The sequence below is a fragment of the Acipenser ruthenus genome, chromosome 49 (assembly GCF_902713425.1).
Source record: "Acipenser ruthenus chromosome 49, fAciRut3.2 maternal haplotype, whole genome shotgun sequence".
NCBI classification, from domain to species: Eukaryota; Metazoa; Chordata; class Actinopteri; order Acipenseriformes; family Acipenseridae; genus Acipenser; species Acipenser ruthenus.
Genome location: NC_081237.1, coordinates 2,993,701 through 3,010,392, shown reverse-complemented (window position 1 = coordinate 3,010,392; position 16,692 = coordinate 2,993,701). Strand labels below are relative to the sequence as shown.

Genomic DNA, 16,692 nt, shown 5'->3' with positions numbered 1-16,692 from the left:
GATTGATCATTCTTAACACCACAATTCCGCAATATCAAATGGTAAGAAAAATATTTCAGATTTTCAATATCTCAGAAAAGGCCACACCGTACTTTATAGATGGGTTTACAGACCCTGATTAGAACTTGGGAGGTAAGGTAGTCGAGAACTCTGTGCAACTTGCCATTTGATTTCAGGATCCTTTCAAATTCCCAATGAAGTTGTGGGTTTGAGCTGAACTTCTAAACACTAGTTACAAATTGCAATACAGATAATCCCATAGCCCCGCATCTTCTGAACTAGTCATTTCTAGCCATGGGTATGATTATTCAGTTTACCAGCAGTAGGTGAAGTATATTAAGATCTCCAGCCCATCTTTGACGCATTATATTTATTACATTATTGAGTCAGTTTCATCACACTTCAATATCAAGATATATGTACAACATATTGAGAAGTAAGAGGATCAATCTTTTAATCTCACGTTTGTATTTGTTTTGCTGGCAATGCACAGAAGTACACTCGATGATGCTGGCGCTTACTAATAAAAATACATTTTGGCTGATCTAGTCTATGGCAGGCAACTTGAACTGAGGAGCTGCTCCTGAACTCAGTCACCTTAACAGAATACACAGACTTAAAATAATACAACACAATATTTGAGAACTTGCAATAAGAACCACAGACTGATAGCATGCACCATACAAAGAGAAGGGCACACAATGTGAAGCTGCTCTCTGATTACTAGCAGCGAGATTGCTGTATGGAGCGCTGGGTGAGCGAGGCCCCCTGCTGTACGATACAGGAATAGACTCTGTCCTCCCTCCACTCTGCCGCGGAGATGGTCAGGCAGCTGCTCACACTGAAGGTGCCATCAGACTCCCTGGAGGGCCGGCTGGGCGGGACTTCGCTGGTCACTGCTGTCTCATTGGCTGTCCAGCTGATGTCAACGAGAGCCCCGGACAGCTTGCTCACCAGGCAAACCAGAGTGGCTGTGCCTTTAGAGAGCTCTTCTTCTGAAGGTTGAAAGACCACCACTGACGGTGCAGGGAGCTGATGGGCTGGGGGGAGAGCAACAAAACAATCCTATCAATTATAGAGCACTGGTTGAAAATCTGCACTAGGCTTCAGATAGCCAAACGCGTTCAACTGCTAGAGGTGACATATTAGAACATTTATATCCTTTATATACTTACCTGCATGAAAACATCTGGGGGTGAGCATTTCAATTTGCGGTCAGTATTCAGTGATATAGAAACAATAGGCACTCGTGTGAAAATGTTAGACCACTTTGTGCTTTAATTAGGCATCTTAAACAACTTCTAAAAAGTCTTATTCATTTTACCATTTGTGGCTATGTGTTCCTTGTCTCTTACTATTTTACATTTTTGCATGTGTGACCTATTAAAGTCTTCAATTAAATAGAAATTAGACAGACTAATTTGGCTACTTTGAAAAATGTTCCAAGATTCTCAGTTACAGTGATTTGATTTCTTATGCACAACGAAACCACAGCTACACTGGGGTGTTCTATTACATCTGTACACCACTGTGTTGAATACCAATAAACCCTACTTGTGAGAGACTGTGGATTTGTGCTGCAGTATGATTTACTTCACACACTAGTATAGAAATGTGTAAAGCGATTGTAACACAGCAATGCCCTCATTTTGTTCACTATGTAGGTCTCAATGTGCAGGTTGAAAGAAACATATCAGTAGCTCCACTCATTACATCTCTGTTTGGAAGCCTTGCTCTCTGACTGTGTGGCACTTTCTCGGTTGTTTCACCTGGAGAGTGAAATTGTCCCCACCCTCCAGGGTGTCAGTATCCAATCAGCTGCTTCCCCCGAATGACTGACATGCTTTCAGCCAGTAACGTGACACTGCTGGGGTGAAATGACCTAGGAAGTAAAGCAGTAGCAGACTTCCTGTAAGGCAAGCGAACCGAAAACTCTTGAACCCATGCAGTAGAAGATGTTTTCAAATGAAAATACATATTGCATAACATTTATTTCATTCAAAACAGCACGTTTGAGATCTACATAATAGTTTGGGTGTGGACATGCAGCTTTATTTTTTGGGACCAGTTTGCGGAGAGATATTTTAGCTGAAATGTGTTACATGCTGGTTTTATTTTTCATTACACCTTTACCTGATATGCGTAAAAAAAGAAAGATGAATTAATTCAAATTAGAACAGTAGATCTTGCATTATCTCACCTGTTACTATCAGCTTGGTGCCCTGAGTGAATATGTATTGACCCCTTCTCGTCTCCTCCTCTCCCTTCAAATCCCTAAGATTGGCATGCCTGGAATACACAGACATGGTGAATCACAGGACCTCAAGATCTGTCTGGAGTATTTGAAATATTTATGGGTGAGCTTTTTTTAAACCCTGTTCCTTAAAGAGGCTATGGAGTACACTTGGTATGTTTTAGCATGACATAGCCTGGCATTGGTCTTGTGAACCCGCTAAAAGACATGAGTGGAATCCCTATTACCAGATGTTCCCAGCCTTCATTTTTTGCTTAGCAAGTTAACAGCAGAGTAATTTATTAGGTTGTGTTAGCGCCATTCAGTAATATTACATACAGTTTGTTTCTGGGTTGCTCCGGTGTCAATGGATTGATGAAATAAAAATGTCTTGTTTTTTCACTCTGGAAATCAACCCCAATCCCCTAGAGGGCGCCACTAACACATGACATGAGCAGGTTGTAGATGAGTGCGGTGAGAAAGGCTGAGAGCAATCGCACCTCCACGCAGACTGCACAGTGCTTCTGTGCTCAAACTGTACTCAGAATCCTCCTGCAATATCTTTCCTTTAAGCAAAAATAAATACATATTTCCTTTATGTTATAAATCCCTTTCTTTAATTTTAAGGCCAATGAAAGATACATATTGCAATTTCTTCAGTCCTAATGTTAATTTAAGAAACACCGACCGACCAAACAAAAAATCTTAATCTAAAGGAATAAATAACAAATTCAACCTCGAACCGCTTTTTTAATGAATAAAAATAACACATTTCTAACAATTAAGGCTCGTCCCTTGTTAGCGCACCATTATATATTTTGAAAGCACAGAATCTGTTTTCCGTTCCCAGTGTTTAATATCGTACTACTTCGCCTGGTAGGATATTCCATGCATTAAATGTGTGTAAAAAAAGTGCATCCTGCCTTCTGTTCTCTCTGTGCTAAATTTGCAGTCGTGTCTTGGGTTAACTTTTTCAATACCATTTTCTAGGCTGAAGAGATTTAATTATTTTACCCAGTCCTCATAGCTCATGTCATTGAGTCCTGGGATCAGCCTAGCTGCCCTTCTCTGTACCCTTCTCGAGTGCAATGGTGTCTTTTTTGTAGTGAGGAGACCGAAACTGCACACAGTATTCTAGGTGGGGTCTAAGAGCATTGTATAATCTTAGTATCCTCTACACTTGTATTCCACGCTTTTTGCATTATAGACTGACATTCATTTGCATTTTTAATTGCCTCACCGCACTGGCGAGATACTTTTAATGAAGACTCCACTACAGTATAACCCAGAGATCCTTTTCAAAGTCCTCGTCCCCAATCTCCACCACATTCATTCACCACGGTCTCTTCTGTAAAAGAAAAACACAAGACGAGAGTTGTTGCTGGATCTGTGCAGAAAGACGGGCCAGCGACGAGCCATCTGAGAGAATTCAAATAACACGTTTAGGATTTAAATCAGCCAAACTCTAACCCTAGTGCTAAAAGCAACGGCTTGAAAAGAACGCTTCCTGTGTTTGAAAGAACCTATTCCACTGGCCCGTCTTTCTTCGTCAGGTAAAGAGCGCAGCCCTTCTTTCTGCACCAGGTATAGCGCGACTCGTCTTTCTGCACAGGTATAGCGCGACTCGTCTTTCTGCACCAGGTAGAGCGCGACTCGTCTTTCTGCACCAGGTATAGCGCGACTCGTCTTTCTGCACCAGGTATAGCGCGACTCGTCTTTCTGCACCAGGTAGAGCGCGACTCGTCTTTCTGCACCAGGTATAGCGCGACTCGTCTTTCTGCACCAGGTATAGCGCGACTTGTCTTTCTGCACCAGGTATAGCGCGACTCGTCTTTCTGCACCAGGTATAGCGCGACTCGTCTTTCTGCACCAGGTAGAGCGCGACCCGTCCTTCTGTAGTTCTGCCGAGGTTCCTATTAGAATTATGTGACCCATATTCAATTAATCTAAACAGTAGCTGATCTAGAAACCACCAGAATTACTTCAAAGTGAACAGCCTTCTGGTGGCCAATAGGAGCGTCACAGTGTCTCTCTGTGTCACAGAGACTTTCTCTTTGAATATTATCCTCCACGTAGCCTCCGGTTTACACGATGCTCCCACAATGTTGTGTGAATTATAAGACACCCTGTATAAGTGTCCTATGTGTTTCAATGTTGAGAAAACCATGTCTGTAAAATATTAAAACCACCAAGGAGGGTAATACTTGCATGATTCACATACAACTCCACTTACACCCACAGATGCACCTGTACTTGTACAATCCAGCTCTACTTACACCCACATGTTTGTGATCTGCCTTCAGTTCAAATAAGCACACGTATCTATATTTACACATAAACGTGTCCTTGACTTATATTAGTGATAGTAAGCAATACGTGTGTTCTATACACTACACCGTGTTTTTGTAATGATTAACAATCCAGATGAATACTTACACCTGATCCAGACTGCAACCCAGAACCACAGCCACAGTGTGCGCCTCATTTCCAGCAGCTTCCCTCTTCCCAGCACACACACACACTCAAGCTGTTCAGCACATCGCGAATATGAAGAGATGCAAATTAGTTTTCACCAGTTACACAATCTGAATACAGAAAAAAACACGCTGCTGAACCGCTGACCCGTGATCAATCTCATTGCAAGCGACAAAACCGTGTAGTTTCTATCTGATTTATACTAACTATGTTAAAACTGTTTTAATTGCATATTTCATATGGTTTAATACATCACTAATAGATATTGTTCATATGGCAGGAATTCTGTTTCCAAAGTAGTTTTTATATTACGAAGAAATAAATAATAATAATAATAATAATAATAATAATAATAATAATAATAATAATAATAATAATAATAATAATATTTATTTCATGAATGTATCAGTATTTATAAAAATCGCTTTCTAAAACTTTGAAACAATATTTTACTATTTTTTTTTTATTTGTTTTGGCAATGACAAGTTTCATATTTATATATCCAAACTTCAAAAAAATCATATTGGATAAATCACAGTACATTGGTTTTATTTCACAGTAAATATACAGTTACATATTTAGATCATTACATTTAAATATAGCCATCTCTTTGTATAGTTTAGTTATCAGGCGAATATATTTGCTATTTATGGTGATAAATATAATGCAAAAAATATAAATAGCAAATATATTTGCCTTATAAAAATAGAGGGAGCTTAACACCATACAATACAACTCATTCACAATCTGAGCAATAGATTTAAAATGTTTTCCACATCAAATAGTAAAACGGTAGTAAACTTTTGAATTTGCATTTTTGGAGTTTTGCAAAACAATTGCTGAAATAAATAATTGTAAACATTTATTTCTTGTAACATTTTTCCTCATCCACAAAAGCAGAGCTTTTGCTACAAAAGATTTTTCCTAAATTTTTTTGTTTTTGAGAATTTACTCAAAATTGTACATTTTCATTGTGCTGTGTACACGTTTGACTACACGTGCGTGTGCGTGTGCGTGTGCGTGTGTGTGCGTGCGTGCGCGTGCGCGTGTGCGTGTGTGTGTAATATCCTTATCTTTCTGTAATAGAAATCAAGAATGATGAAAAGGAACATAAAAAGATTAACAAGCCATTTTATTGATACACTCGTCGCTACTGAGAATGTGTTTTGTGAGGAGTTAACAGTGCATTGCAGCCTGGTTGTTTTCCATACATATCTAAATCAGTTAAAACCAGTACTGTGATCTAGAAAACAGGAAAGATCTGTTAACAGTTTTTACAGTCCGTGAACCAGCTGCAGTGCGGGTGAAAACGGCTTATTATAACAGTAATATAATAACCAATACGGCTTCACTCAAAAAAACAGATCTTGTCATTGATATTTCAATTGTCACATTTATTCTGTAAATCCTTTCCACTGCAAGGTGTGAGATTGTAACTCACAGACAGTGAAACATCCTTCTAGAAATAAACTAACAACCATATTCAGAAAAAAATGCACTGGTGTGTTTTTCACAGTGAGAAAGGACGCAGGTGAGATTTAACACTGGAGTGTTGTTTCTGAATGGAACTCCTTAACTTTGAATATGCAGATATTTACAATAGCATGCTAATGGTGCATACAGTGTAACACCCACACAGGCACATTCCCTTCTGTAACAGGGGTGTGCTGATCCATGAGAGAAGAGCAGGCATGTGCTTGCAGGAAGCACTATTATTCTGTGCGTTTCACTCCCATGGTCCACTTCTGATTATGTGACCTACAACACAGGAAGTGACTAGGTACCAGGAAGCAACTGATTAATTTTGCAGTATTTCAAATCTGTAAATATATATATATATATATATATATATATATATATATATATATATATATATATATATATATATATATATATATGAAACTCATTCAAATGATTCCATATATCTGAGGACCATGTCATAGCTCCTAATTTCCACCAACTACAGTTTGAATCAATAAAAGAAAAAGAACATAACAACATTGGTAAATTTAAAATGATATAATTTGCAACTTGAATTAAGAACCCAGTAATGAATGGAGTGCACTTACAATCATACACTGATAATGACAAGCTTTTTTACATCAGCCAAACTGTGCTCTTACATAGAAGTTTTATTTAGCAGGGTTTGCAATGACTCTCGCGGGTCTGTGTTTACAAAACTCTGTTGTTGGTTCTCGCAGGGAAAGGGTCTTTTGTATCTGCAATCCTGCAGTGAACTTAGCTCTGGATAGCGCAGCAGCAATGTAAAACAATGCATTTTGAACTTAGCTCTGGATAGCACAGCAGCAATGTAAAACAATGCATTTTGAACTTAGCTCTGGATAGCACAGCAGCAATGTAAAACAATGCATTTTGAACTTAGCTCTGGATAGCACAGCAGCAATGTAAAACAATGCATTTTGAACTTAGCTCTGGATAGCACAGCAGCAATGTAAAACAATGCATTTTGAACTTAGCTCTGGATAGCACAGCAGCAATGTAAAACAATGCATTTTGAACTTAGCTCTGGATAGCACAGCAGCAATGTAAAACAATGCATTTTGAACTTAGCTCTGGATAGCACAGCGGCAATGTAAAACAATGCATTTTGAACTTAGCTCTGGATAGTACAGCAGCAATGTAAAACAATGCATTTTGAACTTAGCTCTGGATAGCACAGCAGCAATGTAAAACAATGCATTTTGAACTTAGCTCTGGGTAGCACAGCAGCAATGTAAAACAATGCATTTTGGAGCACTTTGAAACTAAATACAAAAACACTGCTCAAATGAAAAAAAAAAACTCAATTCTGGTGAAAAACGGAAATTGCATCGATTAACCCGCGGTTCTTCCCTTATCCTGAAATAAACTCCAACATTTGCCACGCTATAATACTTTCACTTTGACTGACCTTTTAAACAGAAAGTGAAACGACTTGGCCGCCACATACGCAGTAGTTAAACGCTTGCACACAAGACTAACAGGACCATCCAAGCATTCAAGAAAAACAGACAAGATGATCAAATACGTCAAAGCTCAAGGCTCGTGCATGTGCCGAAAAGAAGATTCTACCGCTTCTGATCCAGCAGAAGAATCTATTGTTATTGACCTCGATAAAAACGAGGCAAAAATAGCTGAAAACGCGAGGGCCGCAGCTAAGGAGATTCTAGAGGATGCACTGGACAAAAATATGTATGGCACAGACCAACCTATCCAGTTTGGATATACTTGTGGCGACCTTGTTGACCCTTACAAGTTCTGTGCTATACCCACAAAAGATGTCATATCAAATATGTTAGGAAAATTGGACAAAGTGAAATTTAAGAAAGAAATTGCGTCATCGTGCGACTGTGATTACGCCTATGTTTTTCCTACTGATAAAGAATGTATCGTGTACTTGTGTAAGCAGTTCTGGCAGGCTCCAACCAACCTCGAAAAGGATTCACAGCCCGGGACCCTCATCCACGAGGTGTCGCACTTCTTGGGAACAAAAGACATCACTTATGAGGGACTGTACGTCGAGGTCCATGAAGTTAGTGAGAGGCTGTTTGGAATATCAAATGTTATAACTATACGTGGAGCAGAAGCAACTCAACACGCTGCTATCGAGGCAGGGCAGATGAACGCCAACAGCCTTGAGTATGAATACGAGACTGTGCTGAATCACGAAGGGTCATATTTAAATGGAAGCTATAAGTGTTGTGGTGAAACCAAAAGGAATTCTGTTTGTCAAAGGCGAGACACAGGGCACTATCATTTACACAAGAATTTCGGTAAACCTAAAGGCTTTTTTTTTAATGCTTTGTAATAGTATTTTGCCATTTATTTCAGTTTCTTTGTGTAACTGCAACCATATGGATATCGTATCCATTCTAAAGCGACACCAGTTGTGTGCTAGTTCTGAAGAGACCAAATGCATCCCATAAATACACGATAATTAATTGTGGAAACTGTCGATGTTTTGTTTTTACAGTCAGATTTTACTTTTAAAAGTTTTAAATTTGCCATTGAGATGAAATTTAAAGGATTTGCTACCTTAAATAAAAGTAGAAAGGGTACACATGTAGAAATAAGCGTGGTGGTGTCATGCGCATGTAGGCTTTCTTCTGTTTGAAACACTGACAATCACCGAGGCATGCTGCTATGAACCTAGCTGACTCTAAACATTTTTCAAGTATGTGATAAAATAAAGACAACTAGAATAGCTACACAATGTGATAGTCAGGCACCCTGCGACCAGGTATCGTGTCCAGGTACTGAATGCACTAGCTGGCGCTGGCATTAACTCTAAACAGGCACTTTTCTTATCTGTGTTACAGGGCCTGATGGTAAAAGAAAGTAACGGCTCCTGAACTCCGGCCGGGTCAAAGCAGTATTTTAGTAACTGCAATAAGACCCATACCGAAAGAATGGAAACATCATGCAACGGCAAGAAGACTAGAGCTGATGACTGTAATTTGATGCTATTTTAAATGCAATTGGAAAGTTTTAAAACGTTCTATATTCCAGCTTTAACTGAATAATTTGTATATCTTTTTACTGTTTAGTACTGATTTTTTTGTTACAAAAAATGTATGCCCAATTAAAACATTTGATTCCTTTTATTATACAGTAATACATTTGAATTTGTTTAACTCTGTGCTGAGATTTTACAGAAGGCTCCTGTGCTATGAGTAACGACCCTACAGCAACCTTCAGAAATATCTATGGCTACAAAAACTCCAACAGCAGATGGGTCATCTCCACACCATGCTCCCCACGGGCCACATAACAGCACCCTCTGTGTCACAGGCAGAGGGGGCTGGGCAGCAACCATGGGGCATGCAGCTCCACTCAGCCTGCTGTGTAACTCCAGCGGGATGAGTGGAGTCACCCAGCTGTGTGCGGGCATGGGAGCCCGTCAGCACACGCAGGATTGCTGGATTGAAGTGCTGTGCACCGGCTTCCATCATATACAGGGTTTGCAGTTTTGTTCAGTGGCTTTCAGCACCCCCACTATAAAAATGGTTCCAGTGCCACTAAGCACACGGGTGCTTCTTTCTCACTCTTATGATACACACTCTTGTACTTTATCTTTTATCTACTGACAAGCTGCCACACTTTTCTCTGGATTCTTTTCAAAACTCTCCTGCTCACAATCCCGAGTACCTCCTCAACCTGCTGACCCGCTACATCCCAGCTCACAAGCTGAGGTCCTCCGACTCTGGCCTGCTTGTTATCCCCAAGCAAAAGTGCACCACACTCGGAGAGCGCTCGTTTAGCTTCATGGCTCCGACTCTTTGGAACTCTCTCCCAGCTTTGGTGTGTGATGCTCCCACCGTCACTCGCTTAAATCAGCTCTCAAGACCTACCTGTTCTCTCTTGCTTTCCATGCTCACCTGGATGCCCCCATAGTGATTGTATATATATATATATATATATATATATAGCCCACAAAAGTATTTGGGCAGTTTAAAAAAATGAGAAAAAACACAAAGAAAGTGATTTCTATAATTTCTAATTGTTCTATTGAAAGATAGAAATTAAAGCAGAGATTCAGCTTTATGATAAAACAACAAATTATTACATAACATGCATAACATGAAAAATAACATGCAAAAATTAATTTCATAATCGTGAGGTGTTCTTCTCCATCTGCACACTACTGTAGTCCACTCTAGTGAATAACAGTTTAAACAGAGGTATGAGTCTGTGTGTTTCTTCCTGTAGTGCACCCTTATCCGTGTGCTGAAGTCCATGCTCCACAGTAATACACGGCTACATCACTCCACTCTACACTGCGAATCACTAGCTGGTAGGTGAGCGGGTCCTTCGCCCCGGCAGTGAAGCGCTCGGAGGAGAATCCGGAGCCGTAGTTAGCGGCTGAGCTGTTGGTGTGGTAATGACTGAGAACAAACTGAGGCGCATCCCCAGGGCTCTGCTTGTACCAGCTCACAAGCTCACCGCTGTCCCTCTCAATGCTGCAGTCCAGGACGGCTGTCTGTCCCGGGCTGAGAGACAGGCTTCGGGCTGCAGCCTTCAGCACTGTCACAGACAGAGCCCCTGCAGGAACAACAGCTTTATTATATACCATGTCAGTGGGGAGAGGGTTCAAGACACTGTGCTGAGGCTCTAGGCTATATCTTGGTAACTTCTTTTGCAATCAGTCCGCTATAGGAAGCAGTATTGATGGGCCTCCTTTCATTTGTAAAGAGTCTCTAATGAAAAGTGGACTAAATAGGTTTTTTAATAAAACTACCATAGAACTGAGCTTGCCTAGTTCCACATATTATTTGTATTTATTTAATGTGTACCAAATTGCCTTTGGCAATTTTTCTAATTTTACACTGATCCAGATTTGAAATTCGGAGGCGATGCTCTCCCCTCAATAAACACATTCAAATGTTATTAAAAAACAATTCAACTGAAATTGGCTGCAGCTGTGTCACAGAATAACAAGAGACAGGAACAAACTGGAGAATTTCACAAAGCAGAGAATTGCTGATTTTTTTAAATGTCATTCACCAGACAAATACTTGTGTGGAGTTTATTACTTTCATGGTTTAATTGTGTTTTTTTTCTGGTAAAAACTCTGCACTAGACATGGAATCAGTTAAAATTCTGCCTTTCTTACAGTTTTATAGTTGAGTTCTTGAAGTTATTATGAGCAAAAACACATTGATCTCAATCTCAGCAGAAATACTTACAGCTCAGCCAGACTGCAAGACAACAGCAGCGCACTCCCTCTATCTTCCTCATTGCTTTTACTGTCCTCCTTCACAGCAGATAATGTGGGAAGAGAGAGTCAAAGAGACACACAAGCTGCCAGCCAAATATTGAAATGCACGATTACAGCATGTTAGCCAATCAGACTGTGAATACAGGGGAAGCGCAATTCCCTTCACCACACAACAAACACATGGAACTACACAAGTTGCAAGTTAGTTACAGCAGCTGTTGCAATTGTGGACCAACAGTGCCACCTTCTGGTAGAAATAAGAATTTATACATGAATGCTGATAGATAACATTTTTATATAACTTCCGAATAGCATAAGCTACTTCTATAGTCTTTTAAATTCAGTTTTGCTTTACCCTGCGGCCATATAAGGGAGCGTACTATAATATCGGAGTATGTATAAGATTGTTAACACTGATCTGTTTTTTTAAATTGGAACCATTATAATTGGATTATGCGTGTTCAAATGGACGTGCCTCTCGCACACACAGTAGAATATATAAAAATATGAAAGATTTGACAACATTATAATTCTGTATACACGAGCATGATACATCCTCTTCAGGTAGGCTGTACTCTATAATGCCTATGTATAATGATAATGTTGTTTTCTGTTTATCAATATCTCTAAGTATTTCTAGTGATTGATAAAAGTTGGTTATATATTCTGGATGTGATGCTGTTTGTTCTCTCTCTCTCTCTCTCTCTCTCTCTATATATATATATATATATATATATATATATATATATATTTATATAGTAATTGAAAGTTGAGTACTCTTAACAATAAAGTATCTAGTTAAACAGTAACATTCAATACCTCAATTATTGAATGAGAATCACCCTTCAGGGTGTTCGTGCATGCGTGTGTTAAACTCAGTGCTGAGGCACATGTTCTGTTGCATAAAGAGGAAGAGAGAAACTAACAGATGGTTCAAATGCAGACCAACAGGAAATATACTGTTACTGTCTGCCAACGGCATTACCTTATTGCTTTAGCAGATGCATTCAGAGAACTAAAGATTTCATCACAAGCTGTCCTACTGAACCCTGTCTCAGTCTCTGTGACCGAAGGAAATAGGAGAACTGGTAACTGCTACAAATCTCTGGAAAACATTGTCGTTCAAGCAGAATTTCATGGTACTGTTTACTTCCCTGAATTGTCTCAGCCTCACGCATTGGAGCAAACTGTCTGCTTGCTGAGAACCTGTCATGGGCCAGATTTAAACAGAGAGTCTGTCATTTTCTATTTAAATTGTAGTTTGATCGATGTTATTTAATAATGGGGCTGTATTGTCATTTTAACAATTCAACGGTCATTTTTTGGGGGATGTAGGATTAAATATTTATTTTAATAAAGAATAGCCCAGAAGTAAAATCTTTTTATTTATTTTTACGGTCCTTTTAAACAGGCAAGTAATTTGTGTTTTAAATCTTGTTTTTCTAGATTTTTGTTCTAGCTTTTTATAAGAAGAAAATTGGTTTGTGTGGAATAATTAAGCATTTATTAGACTAGTTATTAATGTGGAGCTTAGCTCCACTGAATGAGTGATTGCATATTCAATTCATACTTCACACAAAAGTGCACTGCTGCCTAAGCTAGGGGTGCCAGTCACGGTCCTGGAGGGGCCTCTCCACTCCAGGCTGGACGTCAGGGTCTGGATGGGGGGCACATTGAAAATGACAAAGCATTCAAAAAGCACAGTTGTTTTGCTCCAGGATAGAACAGAATTAAGACGTCAAAATCCAAATGAAAAAGCGCACACAGTCTGAGCAGTAAGAACTTTGTTTTAATTAATAATATTCTGTCAACTTTACAGAGTAACAACTGTCTTTTTAAATATGCTGAGGTTTAAATACAATCTGTATAATGTTATTATAAAATGTAAACTCTTTCAAAAGTGTTTAATAGTCACAAAGCAATGAATTCCTGAATGCTTATAAAACTGTTAAAAACACACACGTCATTACAGAAGCCAAGGGCTGAACAGAGAAATACAGGAGGTAGAAGTGTAAGCTATTCCTGAGCAGAAAAAAATGCACATTTCAAATTGCATTACATATATATATATATATATATATATATATATATATATATATATATATATATATATATATATATATATATATATATATATATATTAGATGTTTCAATGTCAGATAAAAATGAAATAATTAGTTTTGTGCCCCAGCTTAAAAAAAAACAACAACAAAACACATTTATTAATAGCTTTTTACCCAGTTAATACAGAATATTTGAAGGAAAAAAATGACCTGAACAAAATACAAACCTACTATAAAACTCTACACCCAAAAACGAGAGAAAATCTAATACCCCCCCTCCCTCCCCTTCAATTTATTAAGGGAGATTTAAGCATGAATTGTCACTGCATAAGGCATGGCATCCCTTTGCCCACCCACCCCGCAATTGCCTGTCCCCTTGTTATGAACTGTTATCTATGATATTATTTTGTTCGAACAGCCTGTCTCCACATACCTCGATATAGTTCACAAATCTTCCTCAAAGAAATACATGGGGTCAGAAACACAGGCCTAATGTTGAAGGCCAAGTTACAAGCTATCTTTTCCCCATTCAGGCCCCATGGAGTGGATATCAGCTTGAAGCGTACAGCACCCTGTCCCACATGCTATATATTTGACATATATATTCTGGAAGGACACGCCTAGTGCTTAGTTCAGTATGAATCAGGCATTGTGAATTCTACAGCAGGGTAGGGAGGTAGACACATTTGGTTTGATCAGTAATTATTTACTATTATTTGCATCTCCTCTGAAGATAACAGAACCCTTGAGCAGTAGTTTAGTATATAAAAGTGTTATTTTGGATTGCTAGTATTCTTATTAGTACTGCTGTACTATCTTTGGCTTTAAGAAAGGCAATACACTGCAAAATGTCAACAGCATTAAAATCTATAATATTTACATACCGAATATATATTAAGAAGCATTGTACTTGAAAATGTGCCTGACAACTTAATCATTTTGCACCAAAAAAAAAGATTTTTTATCAATCATTTTGTTTTTAAAAAGATGAGTTTGAACTCTGTTCTGAATTTTCTTTAAAACAACCTCCCCTCTAAGGCCTGAGCAAACTACGCTGAGAAGACAAGCACACACCACACAGCCTTCACTGGCAGTTAGGGTCCAGAGTCCTTTTTCTTTCCCATTCCTTTTATAATGTCCTTCATCTTCCCTTCCTACAGGACAGGTAATAAGTGTTTGTGATATGTAATGTATAATTCCTAGGGAGTCCTTCAAATTCTTTAGCTCATCCGCAGGACTCTTGTTGGCTGAAAGGCTGAGGTAGGGAGCCCCGTCTCTGGAGCTCTGTAGTGTATTCAAGGTAGATCCTTTGAACCCTGGCTTCCGTGAGCCCTTGAGGAGACTGGACTGTGTACAGCTGAACACCTCTGGTGTTTGATAATAAGCTAGCATCACAGTGAGCTACCCGATATCATATCTCTAGGTTTTGTCTCCCATCTCTCGAAGGTCTACTTTCATAGCGCTATTAAAACTCAAACCCGTCTTGTTCCAATACATTACCTACTGCTGGTTCCATCTGCAGTCTGCAATCCAATCTGCATGACAGCGCTACACAAACAGGTACGCCACTTTTTTTGTAAATTCAATTTCTAAACTCACTCCCTGAATTGTTTGAGAGAAAGGAGAAAGGATTTTTTTTTTTGCAGCTTTCCTTTGCTTTAGACGCTCATTACAGAACAGGATGTGCAGGTATTTAGCACTATTCACAGTACAAGAGTGGGCAAAACGGGTTACAGGGGCTACGAAAAACAAGACACTATCTAGAAATAAGAAAAGGGAAAAACTAAACAAGCCTGCTGTCTAAACAAGTAGTGCCGGACTCCGCTGGTCCGAGCAGAGCAAGTGTCTCAGAGGACAGCACAGCTACCAAGACTACAAGAATACAACGTGAATCTCCGCTAATATGATCTACTGAGTCTTGTACTGCCTTGTGTTACCTTAGATAAGGTAGTCCCAGATGAGTGCTAATCATGGTCGAGGAAACCAGATGTCTTTGTATTAATCTGCAGACAAACTTAATAAACAGCAGAAGAAATCTAATAAGAATATTCATTCAATAATAATAATAATAATAATAATAATAATAATAATACAGACAGGAGGTGGGAAATGAAGGACAAGTCAATAAACACACACATCAGATCACACATAGTGTAGATATAGGGAGGCGGGAGGATGGGGTTAGACTTTAATGCCTGGTTTAGGGTTCCTAAACTAACATTGGTAACCATGGTAACACCCGGTTTCTTTGGTTTCAGTAGTTAACAGCAAAGTGAACTCCTCATAATAAAGGTCAGTGTGATTTGAAAGCGTTGGGGTTTACTGCTGATTAAACGATGCTTACACGAGTCCAGGAGGTCTAGCAGCTCCTAATATTTAGGTGCCAGCTTTTAGTCTTTTCTGGATTTCTTCGTTCTATTTTTTGCTCTTATTTTCAGCAGCTAGATACTCCAAATTGCACGCCATTCCGTATTCATCTAAAGTTGTGGAAACAAGCCCGGGAAACGACAGAAAACATCTGGAAACATTTCAAAACCATTGTCGAGCAGAGCCGTCTCAGTTCACATTAGCAGCTAGATAACGTTTAACCTGTTTGAAATTTTTCTCCATTTCAAATCTGACAGGCTGGGTCAGTAATAACTGTCCGAACGGACCAGGTCGAGGCTTTTAAAGGTGAAATGTGTTTTCTATTGCTAGCGTTCAAGCTGCCTATACGTGTTTGACTGGACAGATCCAGATGGACTTGACAGCCCGAGTTAATCAGACCTGCTGGTTCAAGTAGAATGTACAGAAAATATAAAAAGGTCTTCCAGTGCAGAAATACAACTGTAAAATCTTGACACACAAGAGACAAGCCGACCCATACTGGAACCCTACAGTTAACCAGGTGCACTGTGCCCTGCCGAATAGCGTCTCCTGGCAGTATTTTGCATCTAATCCGAATGCTCACCCCTGTCAAATAGTGTCTGCTTAATGATTGTCAACTTTTGAGTCACCAAATGGGGCAAGTTCAGAAAGAGCAGGAATGGTTTCAAAAGGCAGCAACACACTGAGGTTCTTATGGGAAGCTGATATTATTGTTAGGGGTATGCAATCAGGGAGGGGGGTATGAGGTTCTTATGGGAAGCTGATATTATTGTTAGGGGTATGCAATCGGGGAGGGGGGTATGAGGTTCTTATGGGAAGCTGATATTATTGTTAGG

General features: G+C 39.2%; 2 protein-coding genes and 1 gene segment (V, D, J or C); 1 reads left to right on the top strand and 2 right to left on the bottom strand.

Annotated features, from left to right (window-relative positions):
* Positions 1-173: 173 nt before the first annotated feature.
* On the bottom strand, positions 174-4,822 carry LOC117428851 (Ig lambda chain C region). 2 transcript variants are annotated; one of them, XM_059015228.1, is made up of 3 exons: positions 3,474-3,637; positions 2,201-2,289; positions 174-1,040 (listed from the first exon to the last, which is right to left on the bottom strand). In XM_059015228.1, exons 1-3 carry the CDS (start codon positions 3,560-3,562, stop codon positions 724-726), a joined length of 495 nt encoding a protein of 164 aa, XP_058871211.1. In that variant the 5' UTR covers positions 3,563-3,637; the 3' UTR covers positions 174-723. The 2 variants fall into 2 exon arrangements, with proteins under 2 accessions (XP_058871211.1, XP_058871212.1); XM_059015229.1 differs by lacking the exon at positions 3,474-3,637 and adding an exon at positions 4,672-4,822 and having other exon boundaries at positions 177-1,040.
* Positions 4,823-7,604: 2,782 nt separating this feature from the next.
* Positions 7,605-9,312, top strand: LOC131721887 (uncharacterized). The gene is made up of 2 exons (XM_059015226.1): positions 7,605-8,481; positions 9,028-9,312. Exons 1-2 carry the CDS (start codon positions 7,725-7,727, stop codon positions 9,048-9,050), a joined length of 780 nt encoding a protein of 259 aa, XP_058871209.1. The 5' UTR covers positions 7,605-7,724; the 3' UTR covers positions 9,051-9,312.
* An 898-nt stretch (positions 9,313-10,210) lies between these two features.
* Positions 10,211-12,077, bottom strand: LOC117966337 (immunoglobulin kappa variable 3-11-like). The segment is given in 2 exon segments: positions 10,211-10,750; positions 11,395-12,077. Coding segments are annotated over 2 exon segments (378 nt in total).
* Positions 12,078-16,692: the final 4,615 nt, after the last annotated feature.

Coding starts and splice junctions, on each gene's coding strand:
- LOC131721887 (XM_059015226.1), top strand. CDS start 7,725: ATGATCAAATACGTCAAAGCTCAAGGCTCGTGCATGTGCCGAAAAGAA. Junction 8,482..9,027: donor TCATTTACACAAGAATTTCG/GTAAACCTAAAG, acceptor TCTGTGTTACAG/GGCCTGATGGTAAAAGAAAG.
- LOC117428851 (XM_059015228.1), bottom strand. CDS start 3,562: ATGTGGTGGAGATTGGGGACGAGGACTTTGAAAAGGATCTCTGGGTTA. Junction 2,290..3,473: donor AAAAGTATCTCGCCAGTGCG/GTGAGGCAATTA, acceptor TGTGTATTCCAG/GCATGCCAATCTTAGGGATT. Junction 1,041..2,200: donor CACCAAGCTGATAGTAACAG/GTGAGATAATGC, acceptor CTCTCCCCCCAG/CCCATCAGCTCCCTGCACCG.